The sequence below is a fragment of the Chelon labrosus genome (assembly GCF_963514085.1).
Source record: "Chelon labrosus genome assembly, chromosome: 7".
NCBI classification, from domain to species: domain Eukaryota; kingdom Metazoa; phylum Chordata; class Actinopteri; order Mugiliformes; family Mugilidae; genus Chelon; species Chelon labrosus.
The window spans coordinates 9,041,721-9,059,179 of record NC_140343.1 but is presented as its reverse complement, the minus strand read 5'-3'; the positions used below and the strand labels follow the sequence as shown (position 1 = coordinate 9,059,179).

The 17,459-nt window shown below is 40.5% G+C and overlaps 2 protein-coding genes across 4 annotated transcripts in view; one reads left to right on the top strand and one right to left on the bottom strand.

The window, feature by feature from the left end:
* The window catches only part of ddah1 (dimethylarginine dimethylaminohydrolase 1), a 92,137-nt gene extending 86,761 nt beyond the window's left edge, over nt 1-5,376 (top strand). For 2 of the 3 annotated variants that reach the window (XM_084548249.1, XM_084548248.1), the window contains one exon: nt 822-5,376. In XM_084548249.1, coding sequence (XP_084404375.1) covers nt 822-938 — 117 coding nt within the window. In that variant the 3' untranslated portion in view covers nt 939-5,376. The remainder of the gene's footprint in view (nt 1-821) is intronic. The other variant, XR_014699161.1, reaches the window with a different exon arrangement.
* A 125-nt stretch (nt 5,377-5,501) lies between these two features.
* mpl (MPL proto-oncogene, thrombopoietin receptor) lies at nt 5,502-13,629 on the bottom strand. The gene is made up of 12 exons (XM_084548246.1): nt 12,810-13,629; nt 12,302-12,425; nt 11,813-11,988; nt 11,008-11,159; nt 10,438-10,582; nt 10,237-10,351; nt 8,870-9,024; nt 8,449-8,591; nt 7,541-7,688; nt 7,286-7,367; nt 6,931-7,018; nt 5,502-6,739 (listed from the first exon to the last, which is right to left on the bottom strand). The coding sequence occupies exons 1-12, from the start codon at nt 12,904-12,906 to the stop codon at nt 6,275-6,277; spliced, it is 1,890 nt and encodes a 629-aa protein (XP_084404372.1). The 5' UTR covers nt 12,907-13,629; the 3' UTR covers nt 5,502-6,274.
* Between the last annotated feature and the right edge of the window lie 3,830 nt (nt 13,630-17,459).

The window sequence follows — 17,459 nt, the reverse complement described above, 5'->3', positions numbered from 1 at the left end:
TAGACATGCGAATCACCAGAGGCTTTGTCAACCAAATTGCATCATGAGATAAAAATGTGTTTAGCTGGCCCCTCTGGCTGTGCCACAAGGCCTCACTCTGTATCACAGCAGGGTTGAAGCAAGAGAAAAATATCCTGGTTTGGAAGTGTGGTCGGAAAACACTGGTTTTCTTCTGGAAAATGTCCACAGGGTGACACACTGCTTTACAAGGGTCTTTTGAGAATGTCGTAATAGTTCTCACTCCCATCTTTTTTTTTAATATAGATTTTGCCGGGAGACCGGGAAACCTTGAATGCTTGTTCTCCGCCCTCACATTTTGTGTCTCTCTGCAGGGCTTTTATATCACCGAAAATTACAAGTTGACAAGTCGAATAAACAAACTCAAGCGTTGCATAAGTTCCTGCTTTCCATTTAACTACTGCATGTTGAGTTGTACTTTCTAAAGAACTTGTGGTTGTTCCAGTCAATTCCTCTAACAGTGGCTCACAGGTCTTGAACGAACAGTGGCTCACATGGCAAAGACAACTTGTATTTCAACAGTTATACATGTTATTCATTTCATTTTCTATACCCGGTTATTCCTGTTAAGGGTCGCGGGGGTCTGCTGGAGCCTATCCCAGCTGTCATCGGGCGAGAGGCAGGGGTACACCCTGGACAGGTCGCCAGTCCATCGCAGGGCTAACACAGAGACAGACAACCATTCACACTCACACGCACACCTTATACATGTTATTTTTGTAAAGAATTTAATATGATTATGTAAAATTAAAAAGGCAGGATGTCAGCTTTTCCACTGATACGCTTGTCTTTGCGTCCTGCAGGTGTTTGAGAAGTTGAAGGACCACATGCTGATCCCTGTGTCCAATTTGGAGAAGGTCAAAGTGGATGGAGCCCTCACATGCTGCTCTGTACTCATCAACAAGAAGGCCAACATCTGAGCGCGCTCGCTCGGGCTCTCTCAGTGCATGTTAACCAAGCGGAGCCGGTATCTGATCAGCATGGATCCCGAGGTTTGACAAAACTACCCTGGTACTTAGAGGAAGGATAGGCACGCTTAATGTTGCTGAGAGGCTAAGCGAATATTAATTAAAGGGAGTCATTTGCTCTCCTTTTTTCAAGCCAATAAATTACATTAAAGGGTCTTAAAGTGTGTGAATAGCTCAGCTGATAAAATTAGTGAGAGATTATGTGTGTCTCCTAAGAATAGTCTGAATAATTTGTCGTATTTTCCTCTTGATTTGGACGTATTCTATAAAAAGCTAAAGAACAAGTTTGATAACTTCTTATTTTTATCCTTATTTTTTGTCAGTCTATAAACTGTTCTAATTAATTACTGATGTATGAGGGATGATCTGATTTCTAGAAAGGAAGACAAGTAAACCATGAGCCATGTGGAGTCCCTCCTTTGAGTCTAATCCTCGATTACTGTGCAATGTTTATATACCTTTACCACAACCACACAGATCAGAGACCAGACGGATCTGACACATGATTGTTGCTGCCAACATTGCACTGCAGATTTACCAATCACACAACTAACAGGCATCTAAAGAAAATGTATACAGTTGATTTATATTGTTTACATGCACCATTTGAACTGTGATCTAATTTTTGCTCATGTTTTGCAACTGAATTACTCTTTCTCTTTCTGTATTTCTCGAGGAGGAGGAATCGAGTAATTCTTGACATTATTTTTTTTTTCGGACCTATGTGTTAAACTACTGCTTTTTCTTTACAGTCGGTGCTAAAATATATTTTAAAGCCACCTTAACACCATCCTGTATTTAGGAGAAGACATGGCTTCCGGGATGTTAAGTCATCCTTTGTAATTTGTAATTGTGGTATTATCACAGTATTATTTTTTTGTGATTTATTAAAATTATGTGATTGATATTGAAAGTTCTGCCACTGAGACCTGAGGCACTGTTACTTTAGCTTACTAACCATTGCTATTTATCATCCGTTAGGGTTTTTTGTTGTTGTTGTTTTTAAACTCAATACTTTCTGCCAGCTGGAAAACCCGACAGTAAGCTGTTAAGTGATGCTACAAGAGCCTTAGGTTGTTGCCAGCTGTTTTGCATCCCCTCTGATAAGCCTTTGATAGATTCATGTGGGGATGACTGGCTCCTAATAAGAAAGACATAGTGTGCCAACCTTTCATTATTATACGATGAACCAAGCTTTCATTTTTTCCCCTCTTAATATACTGTACAATGCCTGTAGTTCTGCTAAATGATTCTGAAGGCCCTGTGCTGGTTTGGCCTGTTGATTACACTGATTATTTTTTTTCCCGTCTAGCAGTTTTTGCTCCGGCACTGACATGAAGCATGCTGTGAAAATGATTTCTGCTCCACAAAATCCAGCAGGACCAAATGTGACTGCAGTTTTTGCTCCATCCGCAGAACAAGCTAACGCTCCACCACTTGTCGTGTCTCCAGCAGGAGTTGTACTGTCTTTGTGGCCTTATCACCGTCGCTTGAGGCCTGTTAGCATGACAACACGGCGTATGTCATGCTTAGCCTATACGCTGTGTATGTTGAAGCCCGTCACATCCCAGACCGTGTTGTTTCTCAGTCTGATTGTGAGTGAAAGTTAAGGAAATGACATCAGGAGGTGATTCAGCCTCCCTCCACAGCCATTTGCGTATGGGCAAGCGGGCAGTGATGAAACATGGAAAGAATTCATGTTGGGAGGAGAGGCTCGTACGCCAGTAAACACTGACTCCGTCTAACTTTCTCTGTCTTTCTCTCGACGCTCGCTCTAAGCCAGCTTTCTCCCACCCTCTGCTGTTGCCTCATAGACGATTCTGAGCTAATTTATGGCCATGATATCATACAGTCTGGCGAACACTGTAGATGCGATGGGCTGCTGTTAAAGTGTGACCACAGTATATTTTACTGGAGGCGGCTGGCTGATAGTAGCAGAGCCAGATCTGATTCTCACGCTGTAACGACCAGTCATACACTGTGTGATTAGTACCGCGTTAACTGTTGAGAGTTAAGAGTTATAGGTCATTTCATTTAATGTAAGTCATCCACCCCCTTTCACAGTGAGCTTCCATTGTGTTGGTTGCACAGCTGTAATTAAAAATCTGAATATTCTCATAACATTTAATGCATTGTTTGGCTCTTGCTTGGCAAAAGTGAGGGTAAGAGCTGACTTTGCTGCAGACTCTTAATTAACCTGTTACTTATCCTTTCAGTAGATGGTGATGATGTTGTTCTTGCCCATGTTCCAACTCAGGTCTCTTGGTTTCCATACAAGTTGTAGTAATTGTTTGAATCACCTTAAATTGAGCCTTTCGTCTACTTTGTGTAATAAACTTAGCATTTACCTGAGTTGTTGTCCCTCAGTTATTTCATGATGTCATTTTTGCTCAAGGTGATGATTGATATATATATCACAAGACTTTCAGGGTGTGAAGATGTGATAAAATACCAACTTGAACCCAGGCCTGAATCAAAATGTTAGCCTAATTCTCCCTGAACCACTTTCTGGCAACACACATCTTATTCTCCCTGATCTCTACAGCCATCTAGTGACAACAAAAGTGTAGGACAGGTAAGGTTTGTAAAAATAAAGATGTCTCTGCTCCTGACATGTGCCCATTAAAGTCTAAATGTTTGTAGAAAATACAACAGTTTCAGGAACAGAATAATCTTTATGAATTTTATTGTTGAAAATACAAACCGTATATAATAAAACCATATTCTAATGCATAATGAGCAAAACATCTATTAAGATGTCATTGGTACAAGATAATAGTGAGAAAAGAATTGGTTGAAAACATTTTTACATGAGCCTGACCTCCACATCAACCTTCTTCTTACCTTCATCATGGATTTTTTACAAAGTAAAGAGTATAAAAAGTTATTTATGTACAAAATAGATGAGTATAAAACAATAATGGCAAAAAAGAGCAGGCAAATCCACTAAAGAAAATGAACTGATGTACAATTTGAGAGGAAGTTTAACATTTAAATGCTACATAGAAAACAGATACAGACACTTCATGTAAATGTCTATTTACACCCAAGTTTGTTTAAAATTGCAATGTCCACAGATAGCATTTGCATGGTGGCATCCGGTGCAGCTTTACCGAAGACTGTTTTCAGAAAAGATGGACGAAAATGCTGCTGAGAGCCTCAGGGTGCTGGCTCAAAGAAAGAATAAAAAATCTATGCATCTAATAGACGAAAGGTGTCAACACAATACTAAGTCAAACTTGATCAGTGTCCTGGTGGGTCCTTTGCAAAGTAAGTAAGTAAGTAAGTAAATTTAATTTATAAAGCACATTTAAACACAGCATAGACTGACCAAAGTGCTGTACAGTGGATGTTGCTGAAGTAATTCCGTAAAGTAGGTATTGGGTCTCAAAAGAGCCAGAGTCAGAGCCACTTCCTGTTCCCCCTCAGCTGCTCTGTCTCGTCCTACTATGAACACTTCAGGTTCCATGAGAAAATCCAATTTGGCGACGGCCACATGACATGATTGTGGCTGTAGCCGTCTTTTATACACACTACAGTCTATTGGCTATATTCAACGTTGCATTCAGTAGGCCGCAAAACACAGAGATACAGCAGTGTAGATAAACTGATCAGCACAGATGCACAGGAAACCCCATATACAATTAAAGCGAAAGTATCTATATAATACAAAATGTTTAAATACACTGCCTGGCCAAAAAAAAGTCGCCACCAAAAAAGCAAAAAAGGTCACTAATGTTTTGTTGGACTGCTTTCAGCTTTGATAACAGCACGCATTCGCTGTGGCGGATAATCATGCTCCCTGAACCACTCTTTCTCAATCTGAGCCCCATGAATCCTGACATTGTCATCTTGGAATATGCCCGTGAACATCAGGGAAGAAAAAAATCCATTGATGAAATAACCTGGTCATTCAGTATATTCAGGTAGTCAGCTGACCTCATTCTTTGGACACATAATGTTGCTGAACCTAGACCTGAGCAACTGCAGCAACCCCAGATCATGGCACTGCCCCCACAGTCCTGTACAGTAGGCACTAGGCATGATGGGTGCATCACTTCATCTGCCTCTCTTCTTACCCTGATGCCCCCATCACAGTGGAACAGGGTAAATCTGGACTCATCAGACCACATGACCTTCTTCCATTGCTCCAGAGTCCAATCTTTATGTTCCCAAGCAAATTGAAGCCTTTTTTTCCAGTTGATTAGTGGTTTTCTTAAGGTTACACAGCTGTTCAGTCCCAACCCCTTGAGTTCCCTTCAAATTGTACGTGTGGAAATGCTCTTACTTTCACTATTAAACATGAGTTCTACTGTTGTTTTTCTTCAAACTGATTTCACCAAACATTTAATTGATCGGCGATCAGGATTTTTTTCCAACCACATTGCTTCCTCAAAATATGATGGTTCCTCAATATCCTTCCAGTTTTTAATAATGCGTTGGACAGTTCTTAACCCAATTTTACTAGTTTCTACAATCTCCTTAGATGTTTTCCCTGCTTGATGCATGCCAATGATTTGACCCTTCTCAAACAGACTAACATCTTTTCCACGACCACAGGATGTGTCTTTAGACTTGGCTGTTTAAGAAATGAGAAGCTATGCAGTAATTATCCAATAGGAGTCCCGTACCTATTTGCTTAGTTAAATCCAGGTGGTGACTTTTCTTTTTTTGGTCAGGCAGTGTATTTTGTTAGATCAAATCATCAGAATTTAAAGATTTAACAGCTCAGTAATACTGTAGGCTATGTAATTTGATTAAGGTGACGATTTGGTTTTAAATTCAAATATTTCCATTTGTGTTGTTTGACTTTTTTTTGGCGAGGCAGTGTATCTTAAACAGCGTTTAAGGAGTGAATAATGATCAGAGAAATCAACATTTTTGACAGAGAAGAAAGCTGGATTGAAGTCATCTGTAAAATTGGAAAGTATAATCTGCCATCAACTTATAGCCCAGTCTTAACATCAAGCCAAATTTCCTGGCGACTACCGGGTCAGTGCACAAAAAAAGAACAACTAATTGTCGTTACTAAAAAGGCTGGGGCTTCAAGCAGGACAGGGCTTTGTACACAACTGCCCAAACACAGAACTCAAGCAGTAATAAGCCACAAGAACAATACTGTCGTGAACTCCATTGTGCTAGAGCGTGAGAGCTTTTCCTCAACGCAAAACGACGACTCAATGAAGTATGAGTGTGGATTAAGCACGAAGGAGGACAGTTGGACACGGCACAAGGCAACCGTGCCTAGCATGAGTATGAAAAATCTGTACACTTGTAACTCTGTACATTTAGGTATAGGGGAAGCTGGTATAGATGTTGCCTGGACCCTGCGTGGCAGTGACATTGCAGTTGAGTTTGTCTGCAAGTTCAGCCAGAGGCAAGTAGGAATGGTTAAGAAAGTCAGAGCCTAAGCAATCTGGCCCACAGACAGACCCGTCAGTGTGCGGATCGGGACATGTTTGGAGGAGCTCTTCTTCTATCCCTGAGTCTAATTTCTCTCCAACCCGCTCGTACACATAGTTGTTCCCTTCTAGGCAAAGATTCAGAGTGTCTTTCAGGGTCACGTAGTCCGGAAAGACGTCAGTCTCCTTGCTCCCGTCTACCTGCTCTTCGCTGGAGAAGCTTCCTTCTGGTGACAGGAACTCGGTGAATTCTTCTGAGGGCTTTCCCAATCCCGAAACGTCCTTTTCAGACATTATCTCCACCATGGATGACGTGGTTTCTTCAGAGCACTGCTTTGCTATGACTGGGTCCTGCAGATAGAGCACGGCGATTTAGTTTTCATACATTTAAAAGCGCTGGAACTGAGGGTACTCTTTTAAACTCTCAATTTATCAGCATTTTCATCACAGTAAGCTTTGAGTAACAGGATCCAGCCCAGTTGTACCTAGTCTAATGACACAAGTATCATTATTCTAAAATATGTGTTTTAGAAGACATTTACCCATTTCTGCTGGTTGATGTCCATCAGGAAGCCTTGGAGGACTTTGCCAAGGTCAGGCACTGGTGGCCAAAAGTACTCCTTGAGCCTCCTATGGAAAATCCCCCAAAATAATAGGCAATAATGGATCCTTATAGCATTAGGTTAAAGATGCAGTGGTTAGGACTGAGTGGGTCTAATCATCTGTAATGACACGTCTCAGTCGAATACACTGAAGTGAGAGTCACTGGAAAAGGCTGGATGAGGGAGGACTATTTACTATATGCTACAGTCCTTGTATAAATGAGCACTAAGCTGTGTTTATTTAAATTAAATGATTATGATCTGAATGTGTCAGAGAAAAAAAAAAGAAATCTACCTGTGGTGCCTGTAGAGCAACAAGATGAGGGTGGCGGCTGTTGTCAAACTGAAGACCGGGATGCACCACATGAGCAACATTCCTGAAAAGGTTTTTTGTACTCCATTAAGGTTTGTATTTAGTATTTAATTCAATAAGAGAAAAAAAAAATATTACATTTTAGTATAGCAAGAAATTTTGTTTGTGATTTTCAAACAAACTGATTAAATATGAGTATGCTTCTTATTAATGATTTTAGTCTCAGTGGGAGCTTACCAATGGGGTTGTAACCATTGAGCACATTGGACCAGTCACTCCAGTTGCCAGAGTAGCTTAACCCATTAGGTTTAGCTCTGACCTTAACGCTGTACTGGCCGTATGTTTGAATCTCTATGCAAGCTTCAGTCTCGGAGTACTTCATCATCTGGGGATGGAAATGTTTTTTGAAGGTTCAGTTTGAAAAATGATAAATTGTTTTGCATTCTCTAATTTCTTCTGTTCCCTGAGTACTGCTTTGTTGCACATCATGTCGTGTTTTTAAATTCTCTTGCAATGCTGCAACAGCCATACAAAAACAATGGATCCTCGTCCTGGTAATCTACTAGTAACGTTGGCACCACCTGGTGGTGAGATCAAGAATGACACTGTGGCAGCAGTGACACCGCTGCAGGTTTATCCAAAACTGGACGTGTTTGAGATTCCTTGTGTCAGATATATCATGGACAGGAATGACTGAAAATATTCACACACGACACGTCAAAGTATTATTTCTGTCCACAACAACAAAGCTGGAAAAAAATAATAATAATAATAACCATTTATAGAAATAAACAAGTATTTTAAGTACATGCATATCCAAAAAAGGTTTAAAAGGCAACTGGACTTGTAGAGTTTTTTTGAGAAGACGTTTCACCACTCATTTGTGTAGTCTGAGTAGTCTCACCAGTCCTCTAGAACTGAAGAGCAACTCGGATGAGTGGTGTAACGTCTTCTCAAAAAAACTCTGCAAGTCCAGTTTGCTTTTTAAACCTTTTTGGATATACCATGACGTGGATGACTGAGAACCTTCACAGACTTAAGTACATGCATGCAAAATCTGAAACTGAACATTTCTGTGCGAGTAATAAAATCCAAACGAAACCAAAAGCCTTTGAACAGTCACAATACTCTAAATGACATCTTACCATCCACCTGTCACCTCCACTGATCTGGTAGTCGACTTCGTAGTGCATGTGAGCCGACAGGGGTGGAAGGGGAGCGTCCCATGTCAAGTACAAATTCTGGTTCCTCTGCACTCCTTTCAGATGGCCCGGGGGGTCCGTTTTAACTGTAAGCAAAAGAAGCAAACACAATTGGAAAGAAGGAACCGTGAACAAACTATTTCTTGCTCTACAACTACAATAAGAATCTACTGCATGTACTGTAGGCAAGCTATATAGAGCTACTGCACAGCACTTTAGAGATATCTTCCAACTTCAGTCCAGAAAAGCACAATTGACCCAAGAATGCCATATTTATAATTCAGATGTGTTAAATATTACAAATGACTGTATGTGACTGAAACATTGTGAACATTTGATCAAAGACCAAGACAAGATGACTCACTGGACTTGCTGAGCGTGAACTCCTTCGTGATGAAGCTTCTCTTGTCTAGAGCTGGACTGCTGCCGAGCATGACCATGATGCTTCTGGAGTTATTTCCAAGGAAACGACACAGGTCAGTAGAGTTCCCATCAGCCACACACTCGGTCCACTCTTTACTGCGAAGGGATGTAACAGTACAGCGTCAAAACCCAGCAATCCCTTTTTTTTTTTTTTTTTTTATGTAGTTAATCCAAAGATATGAACGCAATGCAGATGATTTCTTTGTTTCTCAAAGTAAGTCTATATATCTATGGCACTTAATTTCCAATCTGGGCCTCATTAGAAAGAGGGTGCCACAAATAAGAGGGGCACAATAAGAAGATTTCATTAAAATATAGCCAGTCAAACTTTAAAGTGTGGAAATTTGAGGCGTGTTTCATATTGGAGGGAAGTTAGAGCTTCTTTAGTCCAGATCAGTGACGTGCGGTGAGGTTCGCGGCTGGTTAGGCACAGATTTACATTTATGAACCAAATGAAATAGGTCAAAGGGGCCACTCCACACTAACCGTTTAAGTTTCATATCTCAAATGAGCATTCTTTACGTACATTTAGGTAAGGTACACATTTGGCCAAAGGAACAATGTCAAATTTATAGTGATTAAGACAGAGAATAGGAGAGAGAGCACGCGTTTCCCGTCTCAGTTTCACAGTTCATTCATACTCATTCAACACAAGAGTACCCAGTGTGAAAAACAAACAACACAAATGGAAATATTTGAATTTAAAACCAAATCGTCACCTTAATCAAATTACATAGCCTACAGTACTACTGAGCTGTTAAATCTTTAAATTCTGATGATTTGATCTAACAAAATACACTGCCTGACCAAAAAAAGAAAAGTCACCACCTGGATTTAACTAAGCAAATAGGTACGAGCCTCCTATTGGATAATTACTGCATGGGTGATTATCTTTCAGCTGGCAGAAAGTTATTTAACCCCAACTGATGCAATGAGTAGCTTCTCATTTCTTAAACAACCATGCTGAACGACAGATACTGTGGTCGTGGAAAAGATGTTAGTCTGTTTGAAAAGGGTCAAATCATTGGCATGCATCAAGCAGAGAAAACATCTAAGGAGATTGTAGAAACTACTAAAACTGGGTTAAGAACTGTTCAACACATTATAAAAACTGGAAGGATAGTGGGGAACCATCGTCTTTGAGGAAGAAATGTGGTCGGAAAGAAATTCTGATTGATTGTGATCGGCGCGCACTTAATACATTCCAGCTTGCTTTTCTTGTTTTAATTTCAACAGAGGTGGATGTACGGACTCATATAATGATTTAAAAACTACATTCACTCAGTGACAGAGTGCGTTGTTCGCTACCTTCGATTAATCCTGTAGAAAAGTTTGTACTCATTATTTAGGCCGGCTCTGCTCCCATCCCACTGGCAGGTGACAGTGTGCAGGTCAGAAGTGAAGCACGTCAGGGCAATATCATCTGGAAAGAGAATGAAAGTAATCACCAAAGTGCTGCATTTGAAGTATAAAGATCGAGTGCTGTTCCGTTGCAGCCCATGAACACACCTGCACTTTGGGGAACCACAGCTCGTACGGGATGTGACCAGCTGCTCCAGTGGCCTCCTTCTGTATGGGCTGTTTTGACAGTGACCTGGACCTCAACCTCCTCGCCTGGTGTCAGAGAGCCCAGTGTACCACACATCTCCTTTACCTTTAGAAATGACAAGCTTTGTAAATTCTACAAAGACTAAATTGTGTAACATTTTTACCCACTGTTAATGTGATGCACGTCTACAGATCAAGCATAACATTATGACCACTGACAGGAGAGGTGAATAACATTGACCATCTTGTGACAAATCTGTTGCCAGACACCACAGGACACCCTCAGAAGGACCATGTCCATTCTCTGATGAGTCACAACTGTTTTGGAGGCACAAGGGAGACCTACACAATATTAGGAAGGTGGTCATAATGTTACACTGGATCTGTGTATATTGGAATGATTAATTATAACTGAAAAAATATTAGTCACAACTGGCATGGGTTTACTAGTGCTTACATCGCATAGTATATAAAAATGTCCTTATAGTTACACACAGAGATTGTTTTCAAAGCATTTTTCGCTTCATGTACCTCTTTTATCTTCTCTTCTCCGCTGAAGGAGTATCGAATCTTGTATTTCTTGCTTTCATGGTGGTGTGGGATATTTGCCCGCCAGAAAACTTTCAGCTGTCCCACTTGGCCATCTGGGTCTAAAGACACACTGTAGGGGGGATCCAGAAGTACTAGAGACAAAAGAGTGAAAGAGAAAGAACACTTTAGAGAATCCGCTGGCGGCAATAACTCACTGGTGTTTTGGCAAAACTCGTATTGGCTGCTTTCCACTTAGCTAACATGCAACTCTTCTTGGACCCTCAGGTCTTTCAAAACCAAGGACGGACATTTATTTGTACATTTATAAAATCAGTAACAATAAAAAAAAAAAGGATTAATTTGCATTCTTGAAATAAAACCTTCAATTAGTGTGTAACCCTAACCCTAACCCTAACCCCAACCTAATCCTCTTCTTCCCCAACCTAACCCTAAAGAGCAATACATTTTCCCTTTTCAGGATAAGACTGGGCTTAAAACATTTGGACCCCATTTCTTTTTCTGAATGATCAACTTGGGAACAGGCTAGGTTTTCACAACTGTAATAAAGGAGAAAAAAGGAGGACATAGTGTGGGAATCAAAGGTAACTTAAGGTCACCCACGCAGAGGACTCCCCTCAGCAAGCAGTCAGAAAATAAAGAATGGATTTATGTTTGGACAAACAGATTGAAGCCGTGAGGACTGAAGGCAGTGGTTTACACAAAAACTGCATGAGTCGACACATCCTGTTCTGTTTTTGACAAGCATGTAAATACTGTAAAAAAAACAAACAAACAAATGTCTTACAGTTGTCTTCCACATTGACGGTCCGGTAGTAGAGGCTGGTGTTGTTGGAGCGTTCCACCACTTCAACATGTATGTCGATGTATATCATCACATCATTTGCAGGGAAGGAGCATATGTGGAGGAAGGTTCCCTCTTCCGTTGTCCGGGTTGACATTTCACAGCTATCATTTGGTCTTCTTTTATTTGGCATAAATGACACATTGGGATTTATATGAATCACTTAATCATTGGTTTAGCTTCACTCATATGGGTACGTGCAGTTCAAAAATTAAAAATCTGATAAAATAATTGTAATTTTAGTAAATTGAAAGTAATGATTTATTGATTTTGTTCAATTTTCCTAAAGAGTCTACTGAATAGTCACATGCAATAGGTCATATGCCAAATGTAATATTGCTAAATTCAGAGCTTTCTGAAAGATGGATCTGTTTTAATAGTTTATGTCTTTGAAATATAGAAAATAGGATGGATTGACATTGTGTAACATACGTGTTATCTGTTGTGTAGAACAAATCATACGTCCCGTTGTCCGGCGTCTCAAAGAAGCAAGTGAAATCCTCTTCTGTGCGAGAGAAACACTTGGGATCCTGCACATGCTTTAAGAGCAAAACATCTGGAACCAGAAATGACAAACATGACACATGAGGACTACTTGAGTCACAATAGTATGCTTTCTCTTCTTTAAGCAAAGATGAGAACAAAATATCAATGTATATTGTTCCCAAATGTCAGTATTTATGCAACATTTTTTTTGCACACACAGGATGCTGTAGTATGCTGTATCTTGCTATCTTCATCAGAGACCTTTGTGGCTGCTACAAGATATGATCTTTTCCAACAAACAAAAATGTTTGTTCTCATGACTCAGACTCAAAGGCACAGTTTGGGGCACTTTAGTGACTCTGTACCAGGTAGTCAATAACAGAAAAATGAATTGTCTTGAATGCAATCTAAACAGTGCTTCAATAGGTCACAATAAACTATAATTGAGCCCTACCTTCACTTGACAGGTCATTGCAATGTATCCCAGGAACAAAGCCAACCTGCATCCATATGCTAATAAAGAGTATCCCCAACCTGCAGAACAAATTCATGATAGCTCCGGTACTGTATTTTGGTTTCCAAACCGCCCCCGCTCTTGAGCTAAAACAACACACACTCTGCGTATGCACGTTGTGTGTGTTGTCTGCAAGGCATGGTTTTCGGTAGGCATGGGTGGGTAGGGTTGAGCAGTGCAAAGGGGTTGGCCTAATGTGACAAACTGTGCTTAAAGCAGGAAGGGGATTTTGGTACAGTGGCAGTAGGCTCCAAAAAGGCAGCTTGGGAGAACGGACTGAACATTAATTCTTTATTTTCAGTTGACAAAAGGACACAGTGGCTACTAGACATGAAAACTGTCTCATGAACATTTTAATTCACCGGCTGAGTCAGTGTACAGTTATTTTCTATTGCTAAATGATCTTTATGTTGGTGTCTGCATACTGTATATCACTTATTCTCTCGTTGTCTCCTCCCTGCCGAAGAACAGACAAATGCTTGTACCCCCTGAAAAGACTGAAAACAAAGTCAGCTTGCCCCAACAGCCTCCGCTGATTAACCACATCCTGATCTACAGTGCAGCAGCACAGTACACCAACATGGGCTTGCTCTTGAATTCGGTTCTTTTAGCTCAGGCTTGTCAAACTCATTTTAGTTCAGGGCCACATTAAGCCCAATTTGATCTCAAGCGGGTCGGACCAGTAACATAACATAACACAATAGCATAATAACCTGTAAATAATGACAACTCCAGTTTGTTGCCATAGAGTAAGTAAGTAGTAAGAAGAGTAAGTAAATTAGGAGAATGTTTACATTTAATAAACTTTCCTTTAAAAAACAAAATGAAATTTCTTAGGAAATATAAGTGCAATGATTAATGTCGGTGGCTTTCAGTATTCCAAAACCATCAAGACCAGACCACATCTCTGACCTCCAAGTCAGTCTTTCTTACTCAAAGGATTTTATCCTATGTCCAAAACATTATCTACATTATACACCAGTGAACAATTTCAAAGGACAAACAATGTGTACAATCAAATGGAATGGACATTTGCATCCACATACTGGTCAGCTATAAGTTTTGAAACTGTTGGACCTGGCATTCATGTGGATGTTACTTGTAGCACCCACCTAGACCAGACCAGGCACCCCCACCCCATAGCGATGACACTCCTTGATGGCAGCACCCACAACCAGCAGGCTGCAGTCTGCTATGGGTGTGAACAGCATTGAAATTTGGGTATTGACTTGACCACTCCAGAACATTCACCTTGTTGTCTCTGCACCATTTATTTGCTGTAGGTTTGGGGTCATTGTCTTTCTGGAAAATAAATCTTCTCCCAAGTTGTAGTTCTCTTGCAGCCTGAGTCCTCCAGCATTTGATTATATTTTCTGCATTCAGGTTCCCCTCTACCTTTACAAGTCGCCCAGGCCTTGGTGCTGAGAAGCATCCCCAGAGCATGATGCTGCCACCACCATGCTTCATGGTAGAGATGGCAAGTTTGTGGTGATGTACAGTGTTTGGTGTTTGGCAAACACTGCACTTCTTGTCTGATGGCCAAAAAGCAAAATTTTTGTCTCATCAGACCAAAGAACCTTCTTCCAGTAGACCTTACAGTTTCGGACATGCCTTAGGCAAATTCCAGGAAAGATTTCATATGAACTGTTTTCAACAATGGATTTCTCTCCCATACAGCTTGACTGGTGAAGAACCCAGGCAAAAGTTGTTGTATGTACAGTCTCTCCAATCTGAGCCAACCTTTAACTCCTTCAGAGTGGCTGTAGGTGCCTTAGTGGCCTCCCTTATCAGTCTTCTTCTTGCCTAGTTACTCAGTTTGTGAGGACGGCCAGCTGTAGGCAGATTTAAACAAGTGCCATACTCCTTCCATGTCTTAATGATGCATTTAACTGAACTTCATGGGATGTCCAGTGAGTTGGAAATATTTTTGTACCACTCTCCTGACTTCAGCTTTGCAATGATCTTTTCTTTGAGTTGCTTGGAGTGTTCCTTCATCTTCATGTTTTAATTGTAGTAGGAATACTGACGAACCAGAGACTGGACCTCCCAGAAATAGGTGTTTTTATACTACAATCACTTCATACACATCAAATGCACTCAGGTCATCTCCATTTCACTGTTTCACACAATTGCGACACTGCTGGGATACACTAGTTGGACCTCTGTTAAATTAGGTCAGTAACTTTAAAGGGGGTGAATATTTATGACACTTATTTTACACTATATATTTTTCTTTAATTAATTTACATTAGTTTGTGAAACTATTTTCACTTTCACATGAAAGAACTTTTTTGTAATTTTTTGTCAAAAAAGCCAAATTACACAATTTCATGTATAAACTATGACTACAAGAACAATCATGTATCTGCAAGTTTGTCCTAATGATGAGATCAAATTGAAAGCAGAGGAGAACAAAATGGTGTTCTTTCGCTGGAAGTGATCTTGTGCACCAATAATGAAACCTGTGAGCATGAGCCCTCTGAACTAGAAAAACACAGTTATCAGTAGATGAGTGCTGACCACAGACAGATGTAATCTCTGACAACACTGGAGCCCAGCTCTGAAAGTTGTGCACAAGATACCAAGAAATTCTTCTACGTCGCACAAGCTCAGCAGTTCTTACAACAATACACTTAGCTAGCTAGCTCGCTGGCAATCACTTCGGACAGTCGCTTCCAATTGGGGTTTGATGAGTCTGGATAAACTGTGATGCTTTCAGAATCAGAATCAAACATAGAAAAAGGAACAATAAAAAATATACAAAAAATGCGGTGTAAAGATAAAAATGCGCATCAACAAACAAGGTATGTTAAGGCTTAAAAGGTCTGTGAGAGTGTGTGTGAGTTTGTGTGAGGGGCTTATTCACAAGTTCAGCTGCAGATGGAAAGAAACTGTTCTTGTGGCTCAAAAAGTTTGTATAGAGGCCGAGAGGGGTCAGCTGCAATCTTACCTGCCCTCCTTAGTGTCTGGGAGGCATACAGGCCCTGAGGAGAAGGCAAATTGCAACCAATCGCCCTCTCACCAGAGCGAATAATATGCTGCAGTCTGCCTTCGTCCTCAGTAGTGGTAGCAGCTAACCAGACAATGATGGAGGAGGTGAGGATGGACTCGATGATGGAGGTGTAGAAGCGCACCATCGTTGCCTTTGGCAGGTTGAACTTCTTCAAGTGCCGCAGGAAGTACATCCTCTGTTGTGCTTTTTTAATAGAGGAGCTGATGTTCGGGCGGTTCCCAGGAAGTGGAAAGACCTCAAAGTCAGTGTCAATCGGAAATGTTTGTGATAACCTGAACCCTGGGGATTTATTCAAAATTGAAGGCACACTGAACCAGCATGGCTACCACAGCATCCTGCAGTGACATGCTATCCCATCTGGTTTGCATTTAGTTGGGCCAGCATTTATTTTTCAACAGAACAATGACCCCAAACACACCTCCAGGCTGTGTAAGGGCTATTTGACCAAGAAGGAGAGTGATGGAGTGCAGTGCCAGATAACCTGGCCTCCACAGTCACCTGACCTAAACCCAATCGAGATAGTTTGGGATTCCTGCCTTTACTCTGGACAACAGAGTAAAGGCAAAAGGGCCAACAAGTGCTCAGCATCTCTGGGAACTCCTTCAACACTGTAGGAAAACCATTTCGGGTGACTACCCCATGAAACTCATTGAGAATGCCAAGAGTGTGCAAAGCAGTAATGAAAGCAAAGCGTGGCTACTTTGAAGAATCTAAAATAAGAGTCATATTTAGAGTTATTTCACACTTTTTTGTTTTCTACATAATTCCATATGTGTTCATTCATAGTTATGATGCCTTCAGTGAGAATCTACAATGTAAAATCATGAAAATAAAGAAAAGCCATTAAATGAGAGGGTGTATCCAAACTTTTGATTCGTAGTGTACGTGCAAAACATTGCCTTTAATAGTTATATATTTATCATTTAAGGAATTTTATTGAATAGTTTTGTGATTAATACAAATAGTGATTCTTGGGTCACTATGACAACATAATGACAGCTAAAAGAGCTAGCTGCCCATTTTCATCGTTTGCGACAGCCTATGGCAAAGCTAAGTTTGAGTGTAGTAGCTAGTTTTATGTAGTTTTTATTTTTTACAAATTCATAAATTCCTTAAAGATTTTCATTTATGTTCTGATTTAAGCTGTAAAAGCCTCAGTGTGCCATAAAACTATAAACCTTTTGAGCTTAAAACACCATAAGGCTCTCAACGAAACCTCTAATTACCTACTCAGGTAATGATAAAATGTGTGAGCAGGGCCATGTTGCTGTTTCACTAGTCTCTCTTGATGGATGACCATTATGATGGACCATATGTCTACGTATGTCTGAAGTTGGGGCAGCTTTTACAAATGGGCTCCAGGACTTCAGTTTGTTTCCCTCCTGCTCTGGAAAACATTTTTACAAAAAGCACACATGAAAACAAAACCTGCTGCTGGAAAGAAAGTAAAATCAAATCGATTTTCTCCCAGTTTTTCAACACAAAGAACTCCGAAGCTGGGGTCACAGAGAGGTCTGTAGGCGATACAAAACATCGATGGGATAAAAATAAATATAATGGCGTGCCTGTTCCTTTAT

Excerpts from the sequence above, each read along its gene's own strand:
- mpl (XM_084548246.1), bottom strand. The coding sequence starts at position 12,906 with ATGAATTTGTTCTGCAGGTTGGGGATACTCTTTATTAGCATATGGATG. Across the intron at positions 9,025-10,236 it reads TTCTACAGGATTAATCGAAG|TAAAGAGTGGACCGAGTGTG; the intron begins GTAGCGAACAAC and ends ATCCCTTCGCAG. Across the intron at positions 7,019-7,285 it reads TTGCTCTACAGGCACCACAG|GAGGCTCAAGGAGTACTTTT; the intron begins GTAGATTTCTTT and ends GATTTTCCATAG.